The sequence below is a fragment of the Ranitomeya variabilis genome, chromosome 3 (genome assembly GCF_051348905.1).
Source record: "Ranitomeya variabilis isolate aRanVar5 chromosome 3, aRanVar5.hap1, whole genome shotgun sequence".
Taxonomy (NCBI): Eukaryota; Metazoa; Chordata; class Amphibia; order Anura; family Dendrobatidae; genus Ranitomeya; species Ranitomeya variabilis.
The window spans coordinates 386,014,420-386,031,700 of record NC_135234.1 but is presented as its reverse complement, the minus strand read 5'-3'; the positions used below and the strand labels follow the sequence as shown (position 1 = coordinate 386,031,700).

The 17,281-nt window shown below is 43.9% G+C and overlaps 1 protein-coding gene across 1 annotated transcript in view; it reads right to left on the bottom strand.

The window, feature by feature from the left end:
• Positions 1-17,281, bottom strand: part of COL16A1 (collagen type XVI alpha 1 chain) — a 280,075-nt gene that overhangs the window by 221,477 nt on the left and 41,317 nt on the right. The window contains exons 4-8 of the mRNA XM_077296052.1: positions 13,154-13,271; positions 11,631-11,754; positions 10,790-11,065; positions 10,617-10,697; positions 9,598-9,741 (exon numbers count right to left, since the gene is read on the bottom strand). Of these exons, the coding sequence (XP_077152167.1) occupies positions 9,598-9,741; positions 10,617-10,697; positions 10,790-11,065; positions 11,631-11,754; positions 13,154-13,271 (743 nt within the window). The remainder of the gene's footprint in view (positions 1-9,597; positions 9,742-10,616; positions 10,698-10,789; positions 11,066-11,630; positions 11,755-13,153; positions 13,272-17,281) is intronic.

Sequence of the window (17,281 nt, the reverse complement as noted above, 5' to 3'; positions counted from 1 at the left end):
TAGGAGTGCTGAGGTAAGAAGAGGCTGCTCACACTGCTGTCCACTATGTCTTTCTGATCTAATGCTAGAGATACGAAGAGTACTGAGTTTGGAAGAGGCTGCTAACAATACTGTTCACCCTAACTATCTGATTTAATACTGGAGATACCTGGGGTGCTAAGGTAAGACATCTGGTCTGTTTGTTCTGTGATAACAGGAGTTCTAATGTAAGAAGAGGCTACTCACACTGTTGTTCACCTTGCCATTCTGATCTAATACTAAAGAGACCAGGGGTGCTCGGGGAAAAACGTGGTCACTCATACTACTTCCCTCCTTTGACTTTCTCATCTAATGATAATGATACCAAGGGTATTCACTCTGCTTTTCTGATCTAGTAATGGATATAACAGGATTGCTGAGGTAAAAAAGGCTGCTCACACTGCTGTCCACCTAGTCTTTCTGATCTAATATGGAGATACCAGGCTGCTGAGGTAAGAAGAGGCTGTTTACTCTGCTGTTCACCATATCTGAGCATATGCTGAGCATCTGCTGTTAACTGAAAATAAACAGACAGTATGTTGTATAGGTTATCTTTAGGCCAGAGCAGCGGAGCTTCCTACTGCACATGCTCACAGGCGCCTGTCCTAATTACATTATACAGATTTCTAGAAGCGTAAGGGATCACTCACAGCCGATGTTTTACCAGATAGCAGTCAGCCCAATGTTATACTAAAGGGCAGTGCAGATCTGCAATTTTTTTCTCATGCCAATTCAGCACGAGATAAAAAAATTACAGCTTGCTGCAAGTGACTCTGCAAATCAAATTACGCACACCCATACAAGTCTATGGGTACGTGTAAAACATCGGACTGCACTTGGATGTCATACAAGTGAAGTCTGATTTATGCGGACACAGACAATGGAGAAGATGGAAAAATTATGCTCTCCGTCTTCTCAGCACTCCTGATACGATACTCTCATGCGAGAAAATCAGATCACACTAAGATGCCATTTGGCTCTAACTCTTATCAGAGTTTGTGCCGAGTGTTAGTATCATAATCGATCAGGTTCTCTCAGAGGAGAGAATAATCGCTTGTGTGAGAAACCCCTAACAAGAAAGCGTTCATTTTAATATGCTATAATAATTACCACTCTATACAAAACAAATTTGATTGGCTAATTAAACGTATTTAGAAATGCATTTTCTTTATTTCTTTATTTTTTCCATTACCAGTGATCCCTTTTAATCTAGTGTTCTAAGAATTTATCAGTCTCTTCCAATAGTGCACCAAATTCCATGGGGCAAAACTGCATTAATTTTTTTCAGCAAATTACTTAAGTTTTTTCTCAATGCAGTAAAACATGTGAAAATTACAACCACATAGAAAAACTTGTGATTTACAACAAAAAACACATTTGACTACAGCAGTGCACACTACAGGTACATTATGTGATACACTCTTAGAGAATGTGTGAATGCACTCTTAGAGCGCTCATAGGGCTTCCATAGAGCTCTGTGAGGCCTTAATTTGCTTTTTATACCTCTAAACTTATATGTTGGCATACAATTTTTTTGATTGGATTGCAATCCTTACAGATCTGACATAAAAAATGTATAAGCCTTCTTAATAGGATGCCGTGTGTATGGAGACTTTTGTGTGATGTAGTGCTTAATCTGTAGGATACCATGTATGTGGAGACTTGCTTCTAAGGAATCCTGCATGGATGTATAGAGACACTGGGAAGCCTTTCAAATCCATACTAAGACACTAGGTAAACTTTGAGCCCTGTCATGCAATCGCTTTGCATCGTTATGCTGTGTGAATGGCCGCTTATGTTCCCGTACATGGTGCACATACTTGTTGTGTCACAGGTTGACATTGTTATGCAATGTAGCTTTTGTGCAGCTCGTACAGGTGAACCCCATTGTACCCATGCTTTCTGTCCATGTGCCTCACCTGTACAAGCCAGGGGGATGAAAATCTTATCTCAACCCTTGACAATTTGTGGCACAACTGCATGAGGTTTTGCAGTGCGTTTTTTCAGTGTATGGAGACCTGTAGGCTGACTCTTACATTTGGTTTTTGATGTAGTTCGAGCTACAGTTATTCATGCATTTTTCTGGTACAAAGTCAGTAAGGGATCCAGCAGGAGAAATATAAGCCTTTCCTTTATATATTTTATTATTTTTTGTTTTTATATTTCTGTCTATGAATAAATGAAATGCTAAAAAGAAGCAGGTAAATTCACTTTCCTGGGGATGCAAAAGGGGCAAATACAGACAGCTGATGGCCCTTGTGCAATAAATATATATGGACCCCCTCCTATCCCATAGCGCATGATAAAGCTGCTATTTCTCTATAACCATCCATGAATAACAGTGAGCTATGAAGCTTATGAAATCAATCCTTTGCTTAGAAAATTGCTTTTAAGGAAACCTGACAGTTCATATATGATGCCTGAAAGATGGGCAGCATGTATCAGCTACTGGCTGTGGCGCTACAGTGAAAAATACAGTTTAAAAGCCGACAGAGACTGAGCTGCACAGGAAACTAGTCAGACAGGTGGATCCATGGTGGCTTCTCCCCACCTTCTCCCCTTGAGTGACAGATCTCGTCCTATACATTCATGTAGGGAGAGACCTGTCACTCCAGGCCAGCGACGGGAAAAAGCCATCAAGGATGGAGCAGCATGGAAAAATAGTTGGACAGGCTATTAAATTAATGTTTTTCGCTGAAATGTCAGTGTTTCAGAATTAAACATATACTGTATGACTGTACTCACGCAGTCAGTGGAATTGCTAAAGCCACTTAAAAATACATTTTAGGGTCTATGTATCATTGTCTTTATCAGTGATCATATCAAGGAGCATTCTTTTAGTTTTCTTGTAATTGATTGGTTGGATTGTCTTTTAATTGCAATAAGGTTACAATATTCTTAGTTTACACTCAGTAATAAGGGGATTTTAATAAAGGGTGTATAATGCCATTGTAAAAAAACAAAAGAATCACAAATTAAGATTTGCATTGGGCGTGCTTACACTTGTACCATAAGTGCCATTCTTGATTTATGCTGTTTTGAAGTCTCTAGAGTTGAGTGTCTTGAAATTTTTTTTAAATTCTAAATCAAGATTACAGGATATGTTTAAAGATCAAGGGAACAGAAGAGAATTTAAGAAGATGAAGACTGGATTTTCAAAGGCAAGGAGTTGAACATAAAATCTGACATTTGGGAAATCTGCAAAGCATTAGGTGTACTGTGCTCACAAACACAATCCCTTGCTTCCAAGTTCCATTTGGGTCCCGACTGCAAAATTCTTATTTTTTTTTTGCTTTGGATTAATCCATAGCTCCTTCTCAAACAATAAAGTGCATTAAAGGACAAGAACGCTCATTATACTATACTGCTTTGGTTGACAACATATCACTGACAAATATTCTGTTCTGTTTAAATTTCACCTATAAAATCAGATCACAAAAAAAATCTGCAATCTGTTGTATAATTTGTTCTTAATCCATGGACCTGAAACATAAGGGCTACAAATATAACTGCATATAATGTTAGCAAATACATATGAACAGTTCCAAAAACTGAACTGATCACCAATCCATCCACAGGTCAATCTGCCATACGATTTCGCTAAACCTGAAATTTATGTCCTCCAAATACCACTAATAATATTAATTGCAGGGACGTGAGAACTTTTCCAAGTTATGTATAATTGTGATATTGTACTGTGATTATAATTTATTGTAAACAGTTGTGACAGGGGAAATATAATTTTGCAACCTACAAGCTGCTATTGGGATAACAGGGCCTACTTCCTTGAGGTATTACTAAAGTATTGAAAGTATTGTGAGTTGGTCCTGGAATCAATGCACCTCTTCTGTCCCGAAAGATGCCAAAGGTGTTCAAAAGCTGTGCATAGAGCAAATCTCATGTTCCCCATTTGCCTACCCCAAGAGTAGAAACAGACAGAACGGTATACTGGCCCTTTGCAGTCCAATAGTTCATCATAATGCACAATTCCACCTGCTTTGATGGTCGATGTGGACCCCCTTACCTATTGGGCCCCTTTCTGGTGGCACAGGTTGCACCAATGGAATGTTCGCCACTGAAATACCCCTATGAGCTCACCTTGCCTTCATTGGGAATGTCAAAAAATCTAACCCTGTTGGATTTTGGGCTGCATGCAACTTTGCCATGATAGATGATATAGACAGCAATGCAGAGTGCATGTGATTGTAACTTACATGGAACCCATTTGTGATTTGGCTGTTTTTTGCCTTAGAGTTGATGTTACACAGCCATGCAGTCCTAAATTTAAATTTGACTTGTCTAATATCTGCTTATATACAAAAAAATAAATAAAAACCAAGTCTTCTAAGACACAATTGCAGCGCCCCAGAGTCCTGGTCGTTGCAGTACTGTGGCTCCGCCACTAAGGGGAGCTACGGTGCGTCCGATGGCACTGAAGGAGTTCATCTGATCAGGTATCACAGACACCAATACATTTCACAGCTGGGCCTCCGGGGGGAGCTAAGGGTTCTATTCATTAGGCCACTCCCCACCATAGTGGGTAAACTGGGGGTCAGGCAGGAAGTTAGATCAGAAAGCTGACTGGATTGGACGAAGCAACACCTGGTGGCAGAGGGTGTTGTGGAGGAAGAGACAGTAGGGTCTCTGTCAGGGGTGGGATCCTGACAGAGGCTTGGCATTGAAAAGAACGTAACGGGTCCGCGCCAGCTCCGGGAAGCGGCGGGACCCAAGAAAGGACTAGAAGCGAGATAGATTGTGCTGAGTGAGAAACGAGATCAAGCGATAGGAGAATACCAGTAGGGGTCATGCTGTAAGACCGGAGCAACACCCTACTGAGGCGCATTACCGGTGGCCGGAACGCCGAGGGAGTATTATAACAATCAGCTTCAAGCAATACTCTAAACAGCGGCAGGGCAGTCAGTCTCAGGCGGGCTGTCTCACCTAAATCACCTATGAAGTCTTGGGAGGCAATTGCGGGAGAGGGGCGACTCTAGGGTCCCGGAAGAACTCCAGGCCTACCCGACAAACGGGTGCCGTTCTAACTGTGACATCAGGAAGGGACGGATGATTAGCAGAAGATCAGTTAATCGAGTTGTTGTGAGGGAACTTAAGAAACAGACACAACAGTTGTGGGGTACTTTCCGTAAGCATAGCAGGGAAAGACTACAACACATAGCGCTAAGAAGGAAGGCACCGATTTCCACCTGTGAAGAGAACTCTGGAGGTGCCATTGGACCGGCCGGACTTGCGCAGCCTGGTGAACCGTATTCTGGACTGAGGACCCAGAGATCTTCAGTAAAGAGGTAAAGAGACTGCAACCTGGTGTCCTCGTTATTTACCGCGACCTGCACCCCACAACTGCACCGTTACACCACTTATTGCACCGGACGTCCCCCACTGACAGACAGGGCCACGGACCGGGTCTAGCCACCGTGACAACCCCAGAACTGATAACTCAGAGACCCGGCTCCGGGTACCCCTCGGCCCTGCGGCGGTGTGGGGGCGCTCCAACTTGGCGTCACGAACAGGATCTACTTAAGCCTGAAGAATCAGGTCATGTGTGCCTTGGAACTGTGATTTACTGTGCTTGGACTGTACTTTATTGCAAAGACTGTGTGCTGCGCCATTTGCCGCCAAAATCCGCCGCCATTGCAGCGCTGAGGAGAGCGCAGGAAGAGAAGAGGGGCGTGAAGTGGGCGTAGGCGAGCTGGAGAGCGCGAACAGCAATGGCCGCCCAGTCCAAATATTTCTGTGTCCTGAGGACGTGTCCGTCAACAGCTGAGGTCCGCCTCCTGATCCTGTTTGGAGGGTGGAGACCATGGAGACGGGGCCGCCCACGAAAGAGACCGCGGGAAGAAGACATTGGAGGAAAGGCAAAGATGGCGACACCAGGAGCACCGCGTGGGGCTGACCCGATCCGGCCTGAGGCTGCACAACCTGACACAGCCCCAGAAGCGCCAACGCTGCGGGGTCTGACCCTCACGGAACCACCGATGGGCCGACCCCCTTTTCCGCTGGCTGAGGAGTGTGTGGCTGCAGCCGAGGCCCGACAGCTAGCCCGCCGGCTGAAGGCTGATGCCCGCGTGCTTACTCGGCTGGGCCAGCCCACGGAGGTCCGGTTGTCCCCAGTGTCCCCTGTTCCCTCCCACCTGGCCGCGGCTGGAGGTACGTTACAGACGCCGGACCTGAAGATCATGCCGGACGCTGAACATTTACGGCATCTGATGGCAGCGTGGCGGAGCCGGCCCCAGCCTGCAGCGCCGATTGACTTGGTCAGAGCTCCAGAGATCCCGCCGTCACACTGGGGTGTGGTAGTGTCTTTTAACTCCCGGCACGGAAGAGGAGTTATCCAGGAGATTGGAGAGCCGCTGTAGGTCCGTGTCGATCGGGAGGAGGTGGAGCCCTGCAGCATGAGGTTCGCTCGTGATCTGGAGCCGGGCGACGCTGTGACCTACACGAGGTGGAGGAGGGAAGCTGGTGAGACGGGCTGGATAGCCCGAGGCGTACAGCGATGCATTGCCCTCCAGGCTGCTGCCGGAACACCGGAAGAAGAAGATCCCGTGAAGGAGGCAGCAGAGCCCGGCCCTGCGGAACCTCGAGAAGCCCGGCCTCGCCGTGCCCCGGAGGGACGTGTGCACCTGCCAGTGAGAAGGGCCTCCCGGCGAGGGATCTTATCGCTGCTGGGACCGGAACCGCGTCCTGGCTCACCAGTGCGATCCGTTGGCCTGGTGAGGCCAGATCGGAGACCATCCGGTTCCACATAGAACGAGTAAGCATAATTGCTTTATTAATATGTATATAGTTACTGTTTTATTGCTTTTATGTTGCTGCCAAAACCCGTTCAGGGTTAACTTTTAAGGGGATCCTTCTATGGACCTGGGATCCCTATTGTTTTGTTTTCTTGTTTGTTTTCCAAGTTTTTGCACAAAGTTTACAGAACTGCTGAAATCATGAACAGTGCATGATCCGAACTTCTTGTACATAGTTTGCACCTTATTAAAGGCGCTCCCTACTGGTTTTACTTAAAGAAAGACTCTTTGCGAAGATACCGTACTGGAACCTTTGCTGAGTATGGACTGGTAGCTTGAGAAAATACGCTACCTCACAGAGACTTGGTCCCCTCTTAAAGGGGATGTTCATTTGCCGATATTGCTTAAGACAAGTAGCAATAATGTTGATGAGAGAAAAATGATGATAATGTTTGTACGAGACAGTTATATGTGTTTAATTAGTTAAATGTGAAGAAATACTGAAAGATAGAAGAAGGATGCAGTGGACCCGTAGGGATAGACGTGGTGTCCAGCATGCATGAAAGGAAGAAAGATAATGAGAAGGCTTAATGTTTGATAGAAAATGTTTTGATAATGCTGATAGAAAGTTAGGATAGAAGGTAAACCCTGAGTCCTGATAGGAGTCAAGTAGAGATGACTCAGTGCTCTTAAACTGAAAGCAATGTTATGTTCTATACTGTGTATAGTAGTTGAAAAGGCAGTAGGCCCTGGCTGAACGGGGCGGTCCTGTAACTGAAAGGAGAGGCAGTAGGTCTGGTGCCGATAGGACAGGCGGTCCTGCAGATTTAAAGAAGGAGAATGAAAAAGTTAAAATACCTTATAATGTGATTATAGGAAGGTCTTTAGTGGACTAAGAGTGTATGTCCTTAAAGGCGATGTTAAATTATTGTCCAACAATTTTGCACTTAGTAGAATACCCGGTTGGGTAACAGGAGTTATTTATAGCCTGTAATTTATAATGTTAACCATGTTTGTAACGTTCAAGTGTCCTCGCCTCCCATAAAGGGAAGCCTGTTCAAATATGCTTATTGTTATTGCACTCAACAAAATTGTATGTCTTTTTGCTAACCTGTATTGTTGTTTTCTTCCCAGTCCCGGAGTACTGTGTTTAACCAGGGGGGAGTGCAGCGCCCCAGAGTCCTGGTCGTTGCAGTACTGTGGCTCCGCCACTAAGGGGAGCTACGGTGCGTCCGATGGCACTGAAGGAGTTCATCTGATCAGGTATCACAGACACCAATACATTTCACAGCTGGGCCTCCGGGGGGAGCTAAGGGTTCTATTCATTAGGCCACTCCCCACCATAGTGGGTAAACTGGGGGTCAGGCAGGAAGTTAGATCAGAAAGCTGACTGGATTGGACGAAGCAACACCTGGTGGCAGAGGGTGTTGTGGAGGAAGAGACAGTAGGGTCTCTGTCAGGGGTGGGATCCTGACAGAGGCTTGGCATTGAAAAGAACGTAACGGGTCCGCGCCAGCTCCGGGAAGCGGCGGGACCCAAGAAAGGACTAGAAGCGAGATAGATTGTGCTGAGTGAGAAACGAGATCAAGCGATAGGAGAATACCAGTAGGGGTCATGCTGTAAGACCGGAGCAACACCCTACTGAGGCGCATTACCGGTGGCCGGAACGCCGAGGGAGTATTATAACAATCAGCTTCAAGCAATACTCTAAACAGCGGCAGGGCAGTCAGTCTCAGGCGGGCTGTCTCACCTAAATCACCTATGAAGTCTTGGGAGGCAATTGCGGGAGAGGGGCGACTCTAGGGTCCCGGAAGAACTCCAGGCCTACCCGACAAACGGGTGCCATTCTAACTGTGACATCAGGAAGGGACGGATGATTAGCAGAAGATCAGTTAATCGAGTTGTTGTGAGGGAACTTAAGAAACAGACACAACAGTTGTGGGGTACTTTCCGTAAGCATAGCAGGGAAGGACTACAACACATAGCGCTAAGAAGGAAGGCACCGATTTCCACCTGTGAAGAGAACTCTGGAGGTGCCATTGGACCGGCCGGACTTGCGCAGCCTGGTAAACCGTATTCTGTACTGAGGACCCAGAGATCTTCAGTAAAGAGGTAAAGAGACTGCAACCTGGTGTCCTCGTTATTTACCGCGACCTGCACCCCACAACTGCACCGTTACAACACCACTTATTGCACCGGACGTCCCCCACTGACAGACAGGGCCACAGACCGGGTCTAGCCACCGTGACAACCCCAGAACTGATAACTCAGAGGCCCGGCTCCGGGTACCCCTCGGCCCTGCGGCGGTGTGGGGGCGCTCCACAATTAATATAAAAAATAGACAGCACTTGGATAATTCATAGATTCTTTTTGAATACTGCCCATTTTTTCATGAATCCATAGACTTGATTGGGTGATTTTTACCTGCAAATCAGATCAAAGTTGAGCATGCCTTTGGTTCTTTTTTTTGTAGACACATTCCACTAAAAAGATAAACCTGTGAGCAGTACCATAGACTATAATGGGTACGTGTTGTGTCCATGAAAGACAAAGCTATACAAAAAATCTGACATGTGGAAAGGGCCTTATTTATTAGATTTTGTTATAATGCTTCATAATGAGATATTTCCTAAAAATTCTCTATATTTTCAAGTTAGTTCTATATACATTTCTAGGAGTGTTCAGTAATTGGAATATCTTGTAGTGATATGGTTCCATTCACTATTGACCAATTCAAATTCAATACATTTTGTCAGTAATGGCCTTATTTGTGTCATATACATTCATGGTCCTCATTTTGATTTGTACAAAATTTGACCCTTTTTCTTACCGTTTTGCTCAGTGTGTCCTCCAGACAGAAGCACCGTGTGTAACTTTGTTGCTTAGATTTTGCAGGTATTTCAATCAAGTTGCTATTCTGCACATTCTCAACACCTTCTACATTGCGTCTTGTCTTTGAGGCTTCATTGTTGCACTGTATTATATTTGATAAAAGAAAGAAGGCAAAATGTATTAATTTAGGTAACCATATACAGTGTACATTGCTTACTAGTAATTGTCCAGCGGACACGTCAGTCCACCATCCAATCTGCTGGTATCCCCAGGACTTCTGATTAGTAGGCCTGGTGTGATATCATGCATGTATCACACTGCAACAATGGCATTGTGCCTTGCCTATAAATCTGAAAAGTAGCAGAATCCCAACTGGTAGCAGGTGCTTTGTAGGCCTCCTGTCCAGCAGACATGATGTACTAATGTGGCAGCTGGACAATGGTTATGCTCATCTCTACTGCTTACCAAATGTAGAAAAGTGCTACAGATCTCAATTAACAGTTCCTCTTTAAAATTATTTCTGATTCTTCAAAAAATATCCAATCATTTCACCAGATTTGATTGGATTATTGTGGTTGAAGGTGCTAACTATATTAGCCCATTACTATATTAGCCCATTACATTAACTTCTGCAGAAGGTTTGTGCCAATATGTTAGTTCAGAGAGGACACTGATACTCTCAGTTGGCACATATAATGAGAAAGACTCAGGTTTGTCTTGAGTAATTATTAAATTAGAATGTGAGCAACATACTCTGCAGATATGACTCATGCATCTATGGTGTGAGACCCATGATAATACATTAAATACGAAGTGATGTTTCAGACCTAGGCATCCTATAGTATGGTTCACATCTGCAACTGCTTTCCAATATGTTGGCCCAGTATATCATAATAGCCCAAGTACATATATAATCTCTTGTGTATGTCCACTAAATTCATCATGAAATTGTGTAAGATTTCATCTTTCACAGTAACATAGTATAGCTACATAGAAAATAGCACAATTCCTACTTACACCGGCGGGGAGGATCTCACAACATCCTTCTTGCATTGCCATTTGAGGATCACAATATACAAGAAATTTCTGAATATCAAACTACATGAAAAATAGGAAAAAAAACACTATAAAAACATACACAATTTACAATACTAAAATAAAAACAAATCTATTTCTGTAGTAAAACTTACATGTACTGGTTCTCCTTTCACCATGTCGAGCCCAATAAATGTGTGACCTTGGTTGTTGATGTGTTTCCTAGGCTCAATAGGTTTACTTGATATAAAGCTGCAGTCAATATGAATGGATACCACTCTCTCGCGTATTCTCAATACAATCTTGTGCCATTGGTTGTCAAACAAAGAATACACTCCATGTCCGGTGAATGTGCAACCAACATAGTCTACATCACGACCGCTGGCACGAAATTCGAGATTTCTGTCCTTGCCATTGACACCTAAAGACAGCTACAGAAGATTCACATTAATAGGCCTGGTGAATGTCACTGCCATTAAGATGGTAAGAAAAAAATAAATCAATGATCTGCAAAAAGGTGAATTGAATCATCAGCAATTGTTTCTAGTTGCTCAGCACATTACATATTAGCTTTGTTGTAGGCTATAATGCGGCTGAATTTTAGTGTCCATTCATATTATGGCTCCATTAAGTTCTGTTGACACAAGGGACACAAGACCCCATGTTAGTGACCAGTGGGTGTTCCACCAATCATACATTCAGCTCCACTCTGTGGATAGGTGACAAATGTTGGTGGGATATCCTCTTTAATGCAGACAATAAAATGAAGGCACATTACGAGCAACTGAAACCGATATGTTAATGATCTCTAAAATAGCCAGTGCCTCTACAATTGCTATTTCTGAAAGGATAATTCACATGAAAAATATTATAAATTTGATAGTATAAATAAGGCAGTCTTATGTTAATTACAGAGAAAATGAATGACTATCTTTAAAATAGGTGTTCTCCTATAGAAATGCAATGGCTGTACATCATAGACAAGATGGATGGTACCTGTAGGTATCCCAGCATGTCACTGACTTGAAATAGGTACCAGTCTTCCTCAGTTGTTGGCTTCTTTATCATTAAAGTCGTCACTATTGTGAACTCTTGAGGTAGTCCATGTGGAAACACCTGTCTGTGAGGACACATATAATACACCATGTTACTGCTATTTCTATGGTGGATCCCTGGATGTGACAAATCTGTGCACCAAGTCAACATTTTACCACGTATACACTTAACACTGACTTGATTCTCAAAAGAACTGAATGAAATATAATTAAATGTGTGGCAGATTATGTAACTTCTTCACACTCCAGATGCAAATAGGGAGCCAAGTGAAATGTAGACCATGAACACTTGTCAATATGCAGAAGATGCAATCCACACTTTATTAAATGTGTGATCTGTTAAGATTAGTGGTCGCAGAATATCTATTAGGAGATCAAAACGTCTTCAACTAAACACGTAAGAAATAAAATAAGAAGTGTGCAGACAGTTTGAACAATGCTAGCGTTTTATTGAAAATGATAGCCAAGGATGGTGGTTTAATTACAGCTTACAGAATAGCTAATTATGCTTGCAATCTCATTATGATGTTGAGAGAATTTGGCTCTGACAAAGCGGCCTGCCTCCGGGGAATTCTCTAATTTATAGCAGCCATTCCTGGCAATGAAAGAGTTGATCGTGTGTGACAGTAGCTCCTGATTATAATAAGAAGGTCTCTTTAGAAAGGGCCCTAGGCATTGTGGATTTGAGGTAAGTAAGCACAAGTACATACTAAAACGACATTATTTTGGAACCATATTGTAGCCTGGATTAACCCCAGAAACATATAGTCATCCATATGACTCAAGCTAAATTATGTTCTGTGAGAGCTATTACCAGCAGATAGTTCTATTATCTTTGCATAGCCTGTCTTTTAACAGCTTAAAATGCTCAAAAATGTAAAAAAGTAACATTAAAATGAATTTGTGACGTTAGCACTGGCAATACTCTTTTTTGTGTGTCAGTCAAAAGAATTCATGTACAATATAAGTACATATTATAGGTTATGATCACTGAAATGATAATATTCTATACAATTTTCATGATGATCTCACAAAAAACAATTTGTATATTTACTTTCACTAGAAAACAGTACTTTTATGAGTCTAGGCTCCTCCGATCCTTGATTCATCCATCCAAAGCTATCTGGGAAAACTGCCAATTTTAAGAAAATAATAAAAGCTTGCAGTTCTCTGTTGCGTAATGAGTTGGAGAGCTGCCCAGCCTGATACTGCGCCCAAGGCTCACTTTCCAGGATTAGGTAGGGTTTTGCGAAGCGCTCGAATAGCTGCCTTCAGGGGGTACACTTTAAGACTACCAATTGCAACAGTTGCTATATCACACAGGGGTAATAGAGGTGGCATTTGATTGAGATTATCTCAAGCAGTTTTGGACAGCAGTTTAATTTACATTGACTTTTATTTCAAAAACCCACAGCCTAGGCATAATACAGTAAAATATTAGAGCTATCCATATGTTGGACTCACGCTGTCTGTTCCACAAGACGAGCTCCTCCAAGGCGCATGATTAGAGGTCCTTTGGGGTTTCGAATCTTCTTTATAGAACTCATTTTCTGGAGAGAAAATCTCCTGATCAAGTTGAACCCTGAGTAAGAAGTTAAAAAGATTATTTTGTACATTGTAATATGGTAGTGTTTGTCTTGATTAGTTAACAATTTCCTTAAATTTGAAAGCAATTATGTTTCGGTGCCATTTTTGTGTTATATAAGTCTCATTTACCTCTAGGAGACTCACAATCAGCATGTGTCTGGTTACACTACAAACACGAATTAATGTCTTTCTGCAGGCTACACATGTCAAGACAACGATGCACTCCCCTAACAATATTACTCCTATTTGTCAAAGCTACAAGAGAAGATCCTATTACACTTTATACAGAGACAAAAAGCAAAAGGAAACTGCAGGTAAAGCTTTTCCGTCCAAGCTCTAATTATTTACTAAGCCTATCAAAAAATAACGCAACGTGACAAATTTTCGAGGAAAAGCAACTGAAAAATTAGGACACATAAGCAAAACCTGGTCCTTGCAATGGACTATGTAGACCTGAGCACTGATTAGTGTGATTATACAAAGGCAATATGGACATTTGAGAATTATTTAAATTGGCTGACTGATCCAGGGCAATTGGAATTTGTAGTATAGCCTGCTCTGTCTCTTCTGACAAGACGTTCACCTGTCAAGGACAGTGTCCCCTATAGAAGTTATATAACATTTCAACTATCAGCAGACAGATTGGCTGTGATACTTTGACCATCACAGGATAACATCTTGATATCAGACTGTAAAAGGTTTGAACGTAGAAGCCTCTCCACAACGAAGATATATCCTTAACTTCACTGTTGAGATTGTGGCCTGAGACAGCAACAGTGAATGTAGCCTATTGAAATGTGGCCTAGGGTAGTAAGAGAAGATCTGTCTCCTTGATAATAAGTGGTGCTATGTCACGAGTCAGTGGGAAGCACTGTGGAAGGCAGTGATCTAATGCTCAAAACAGGAAGACTGTTTCCCACCCAAGAACACTAGAAAGCATGTTGGCTTAGTGGTTAGCACTGTAGCCTTGCAGCTTTTCGGTCCTGGGTTCAAACCCCAGTGATGACAACATCTGCAAGGAGTTTGCATGCTCTCCCCGTGCTTGTGTGGGTTTCCTCTGGGTACCCCTGTTTCCTTCCACACTCCAAAGGCATAATGTCTGAAACAGTGAAATACACTTTTCCTTTTATTCTATGAACCACCATGATCTATGCCTCCTGGTACTGTAACCATGATGTTTATAGACTCTTGTGCTTTCTGCTGTGTAACTACTAGGTTTATACTATTACTAAGAGGCTGCAACCAAGAGACTTTCCTGCACTTCATTTGTGTTTTCTACTGTTATCTACTTGCTATGATTGTGTCCCCCAGCATCACATTAGGCAATGACAGTAGTTCTGTTAGGCATTGAGGACATATTGATCTTCCATTGCAATAAACCAATCCTTATTAAAATCATGTAAACGATGTAAAACAAGGCTTTGTGCTTGCTCCAACCCTGTTCAGTATGCTGTTCTCTGCAATGTTAAGTGATGCCTTTAACAACTGTGAAGATGGAATCCAGGTTAGGTACAGGACTGATAGCAAGTTATTCAAAACAAAATGCCTGAAGTCGGTTATGAAGGTGTGTGGCACCCAAGGAGTTTGGGGAGGGTAGTGCCATGCATGGAGACAGGAGGGATCCCTTTGGCAGGTAATCTTACATGCAACACTTTCTGACTCCAGGCCAGAAGGGGAAGCTCTAAACCCGGTTTAAGGGGAACATCCCTATATATACCCTGGTCTGGAGGAGGAGTCAATTTGTCTGGTGCAGACAAGCGGAGAGTTGACAGTTGGTAGCAGACAGTGAAGGAACACAGAAGGACTTAGGAGCTAGAGGAGGGCTGCGACGGGGCCTCTCTAAGCTGAGCGTAGAAACCAGGCACCGGGAGCCCGAGGTCGTGAGGAACTACAGCTCCCACGGCAGAACCGGAGGGCAGGAAACTGAAAGGGACTTGCCCACATAATACCTGAGGTACATCAGCAATCAAAGCCCAGAGTCACCGTGGACAGAGACCCCAAAAAGACGGCTCAAGTTGCCTACCGTGCAGGTACTGTCCTTGGACAGGGGAAAAAGAGGACCTTGTTAGACAACTACAGGCAGCAAGGGACTACAGACCAGTGCATAGTGGAAGGCTCCCAAACTGACCTGTCAAAGGGATTACCACTTGTCTTCAGGCTGCCTGGACTCCATCTACACCTGTTGCCGGTACCCTGGACTGAGGATGCTTAACACCAGTAAACCAATTAAAGACTGCAACCCTGTGTCCTCCATTTATTTGCCGGCATTCACCATCCCTGCAAAACACACCGGGAGCCCTGGGGACCCCGCTTCACCTGTAGGAAGCGACACCATCTCTGCTGCAACACCATCACCTCCAGAGGACCCATTTAAGTAGCGTCAGTCACCTCTGACAGAAAACCACAGGTGGCATCACAAACTTTCATTATTTCCACAACCCCTTTACAGACCATCCCTTTTACTTGGTCGCCCAGGGCCACGGACCAGGTCGCTGCCACCGTGACACCCCTTTAATTGCATCCGGACCCGGTACCGAGTATGTATCCCCACTGCCCTGATGGGCGACTCAGGTGCATGAGACTGTTATTCATGAATTATTATTTGCAGATGACTGTGCACTTAACGCTAGCACGGAACAGCAGGTGCAGCATAAAATGGACTGTTTTTCGCAAGCTTGCAACAATTTTGGTCTCGAGATCAACACTAGAAAAATTGAAGTCTTGTATCAATCTGTTACAGGGAAAATACACAAGTAACCATAGACGCTGAGGTTAATAACAGAATTGACAAAGCCAGTGCTGCCTTCGGGAGACTGTGTAAGAATGGGAACGAAGGGGACTCAGCCCTACCACTAAGCTGAAGGTCTTTTGAGCGGAGGTCCTCACCACATTTCTCTATGTTAGCAAGACCTCGACAGTCTACAGCCGACATGCTAAACAGCTTAATCATTTTCACATGAGTTGCCTCCGCAGACTCCTCCACATCAGGTGGCAAGACAATGTCCCAGACATGGCAATTCTGGAACAAACTGGGCTCTGCAGCGTCTACACTCTCCTGCTGAAAGTCCAAGCCAGGTGAGCTGGGCATGTGGTCAGAATGCCTGACAGACGACTACCGAAACAACTGCTGTATGGAGAATTGTGCCAAGGAAAGCAAGAAGTTGGGGGGCAGAAGAAACGCTATAAAGACTGCCTTAAGGCATCTCTCAAAAACTTGGAAGTCAACATCAATGAATGGGAAGAGCTTGCCCTGGATCGTACAGGTTGGCGGGGCAGGATCACCTCAGGAGCACATGTAGCTGAAGATAGGAAAATCTTGGACGCAAAAAGAAAGCGTGCAGTCAGCAAGGCACAAGCAGAATCTGGTGTACTGACCACATCCGCTTCCTTATGTCAAGTATGTGGGCGAACCTTCAAGGCCCAGATTGGCCTCATCAGCCACCTCCGGACCCATAACTACTAATTTTCTTCTAACCCTGAAGCCTGTCATGATTCCCAATGGCAGGGACATGGGCAAAAACGGACTAGCTCTAGGAAGATGGTATCTCAGGTAACCGCGATGCTGAACCTAACACGCAAATAAAAGTAGCCAGGGGGTGTGCCTACGTTGTATCCCTAGACACCTCGCGCCAGCCGGAGAGCTAACTACCCCTATAAGAGGAACACACAGACCTGGCTTGCCTCCAGGGAAACCCCAAAAGTTATAGTAGCCCCCCACATGTAATAACGGTTAGGTAAGAGGAAAACACAAACGCAGTATGAATATAGATTCAGCAAAGTGAGGCCCTCTGACTAGATAGATGAAAATACAAAAGAGGACTTCGCGGTTACCTCAAAACCCTAAGCAGCCATCCTGAAACTACCTTAACTCCGTTATCAACTCATGACACCGGAGTAGTAACTTCAGATCACTAGAGCTTCCAGCAGCACGAGAAATACAAATGCATGCTGGACAAAACAAACACAAAAAGCCAAAGATTTCAACTTAGCTGAATTGCAGACTTG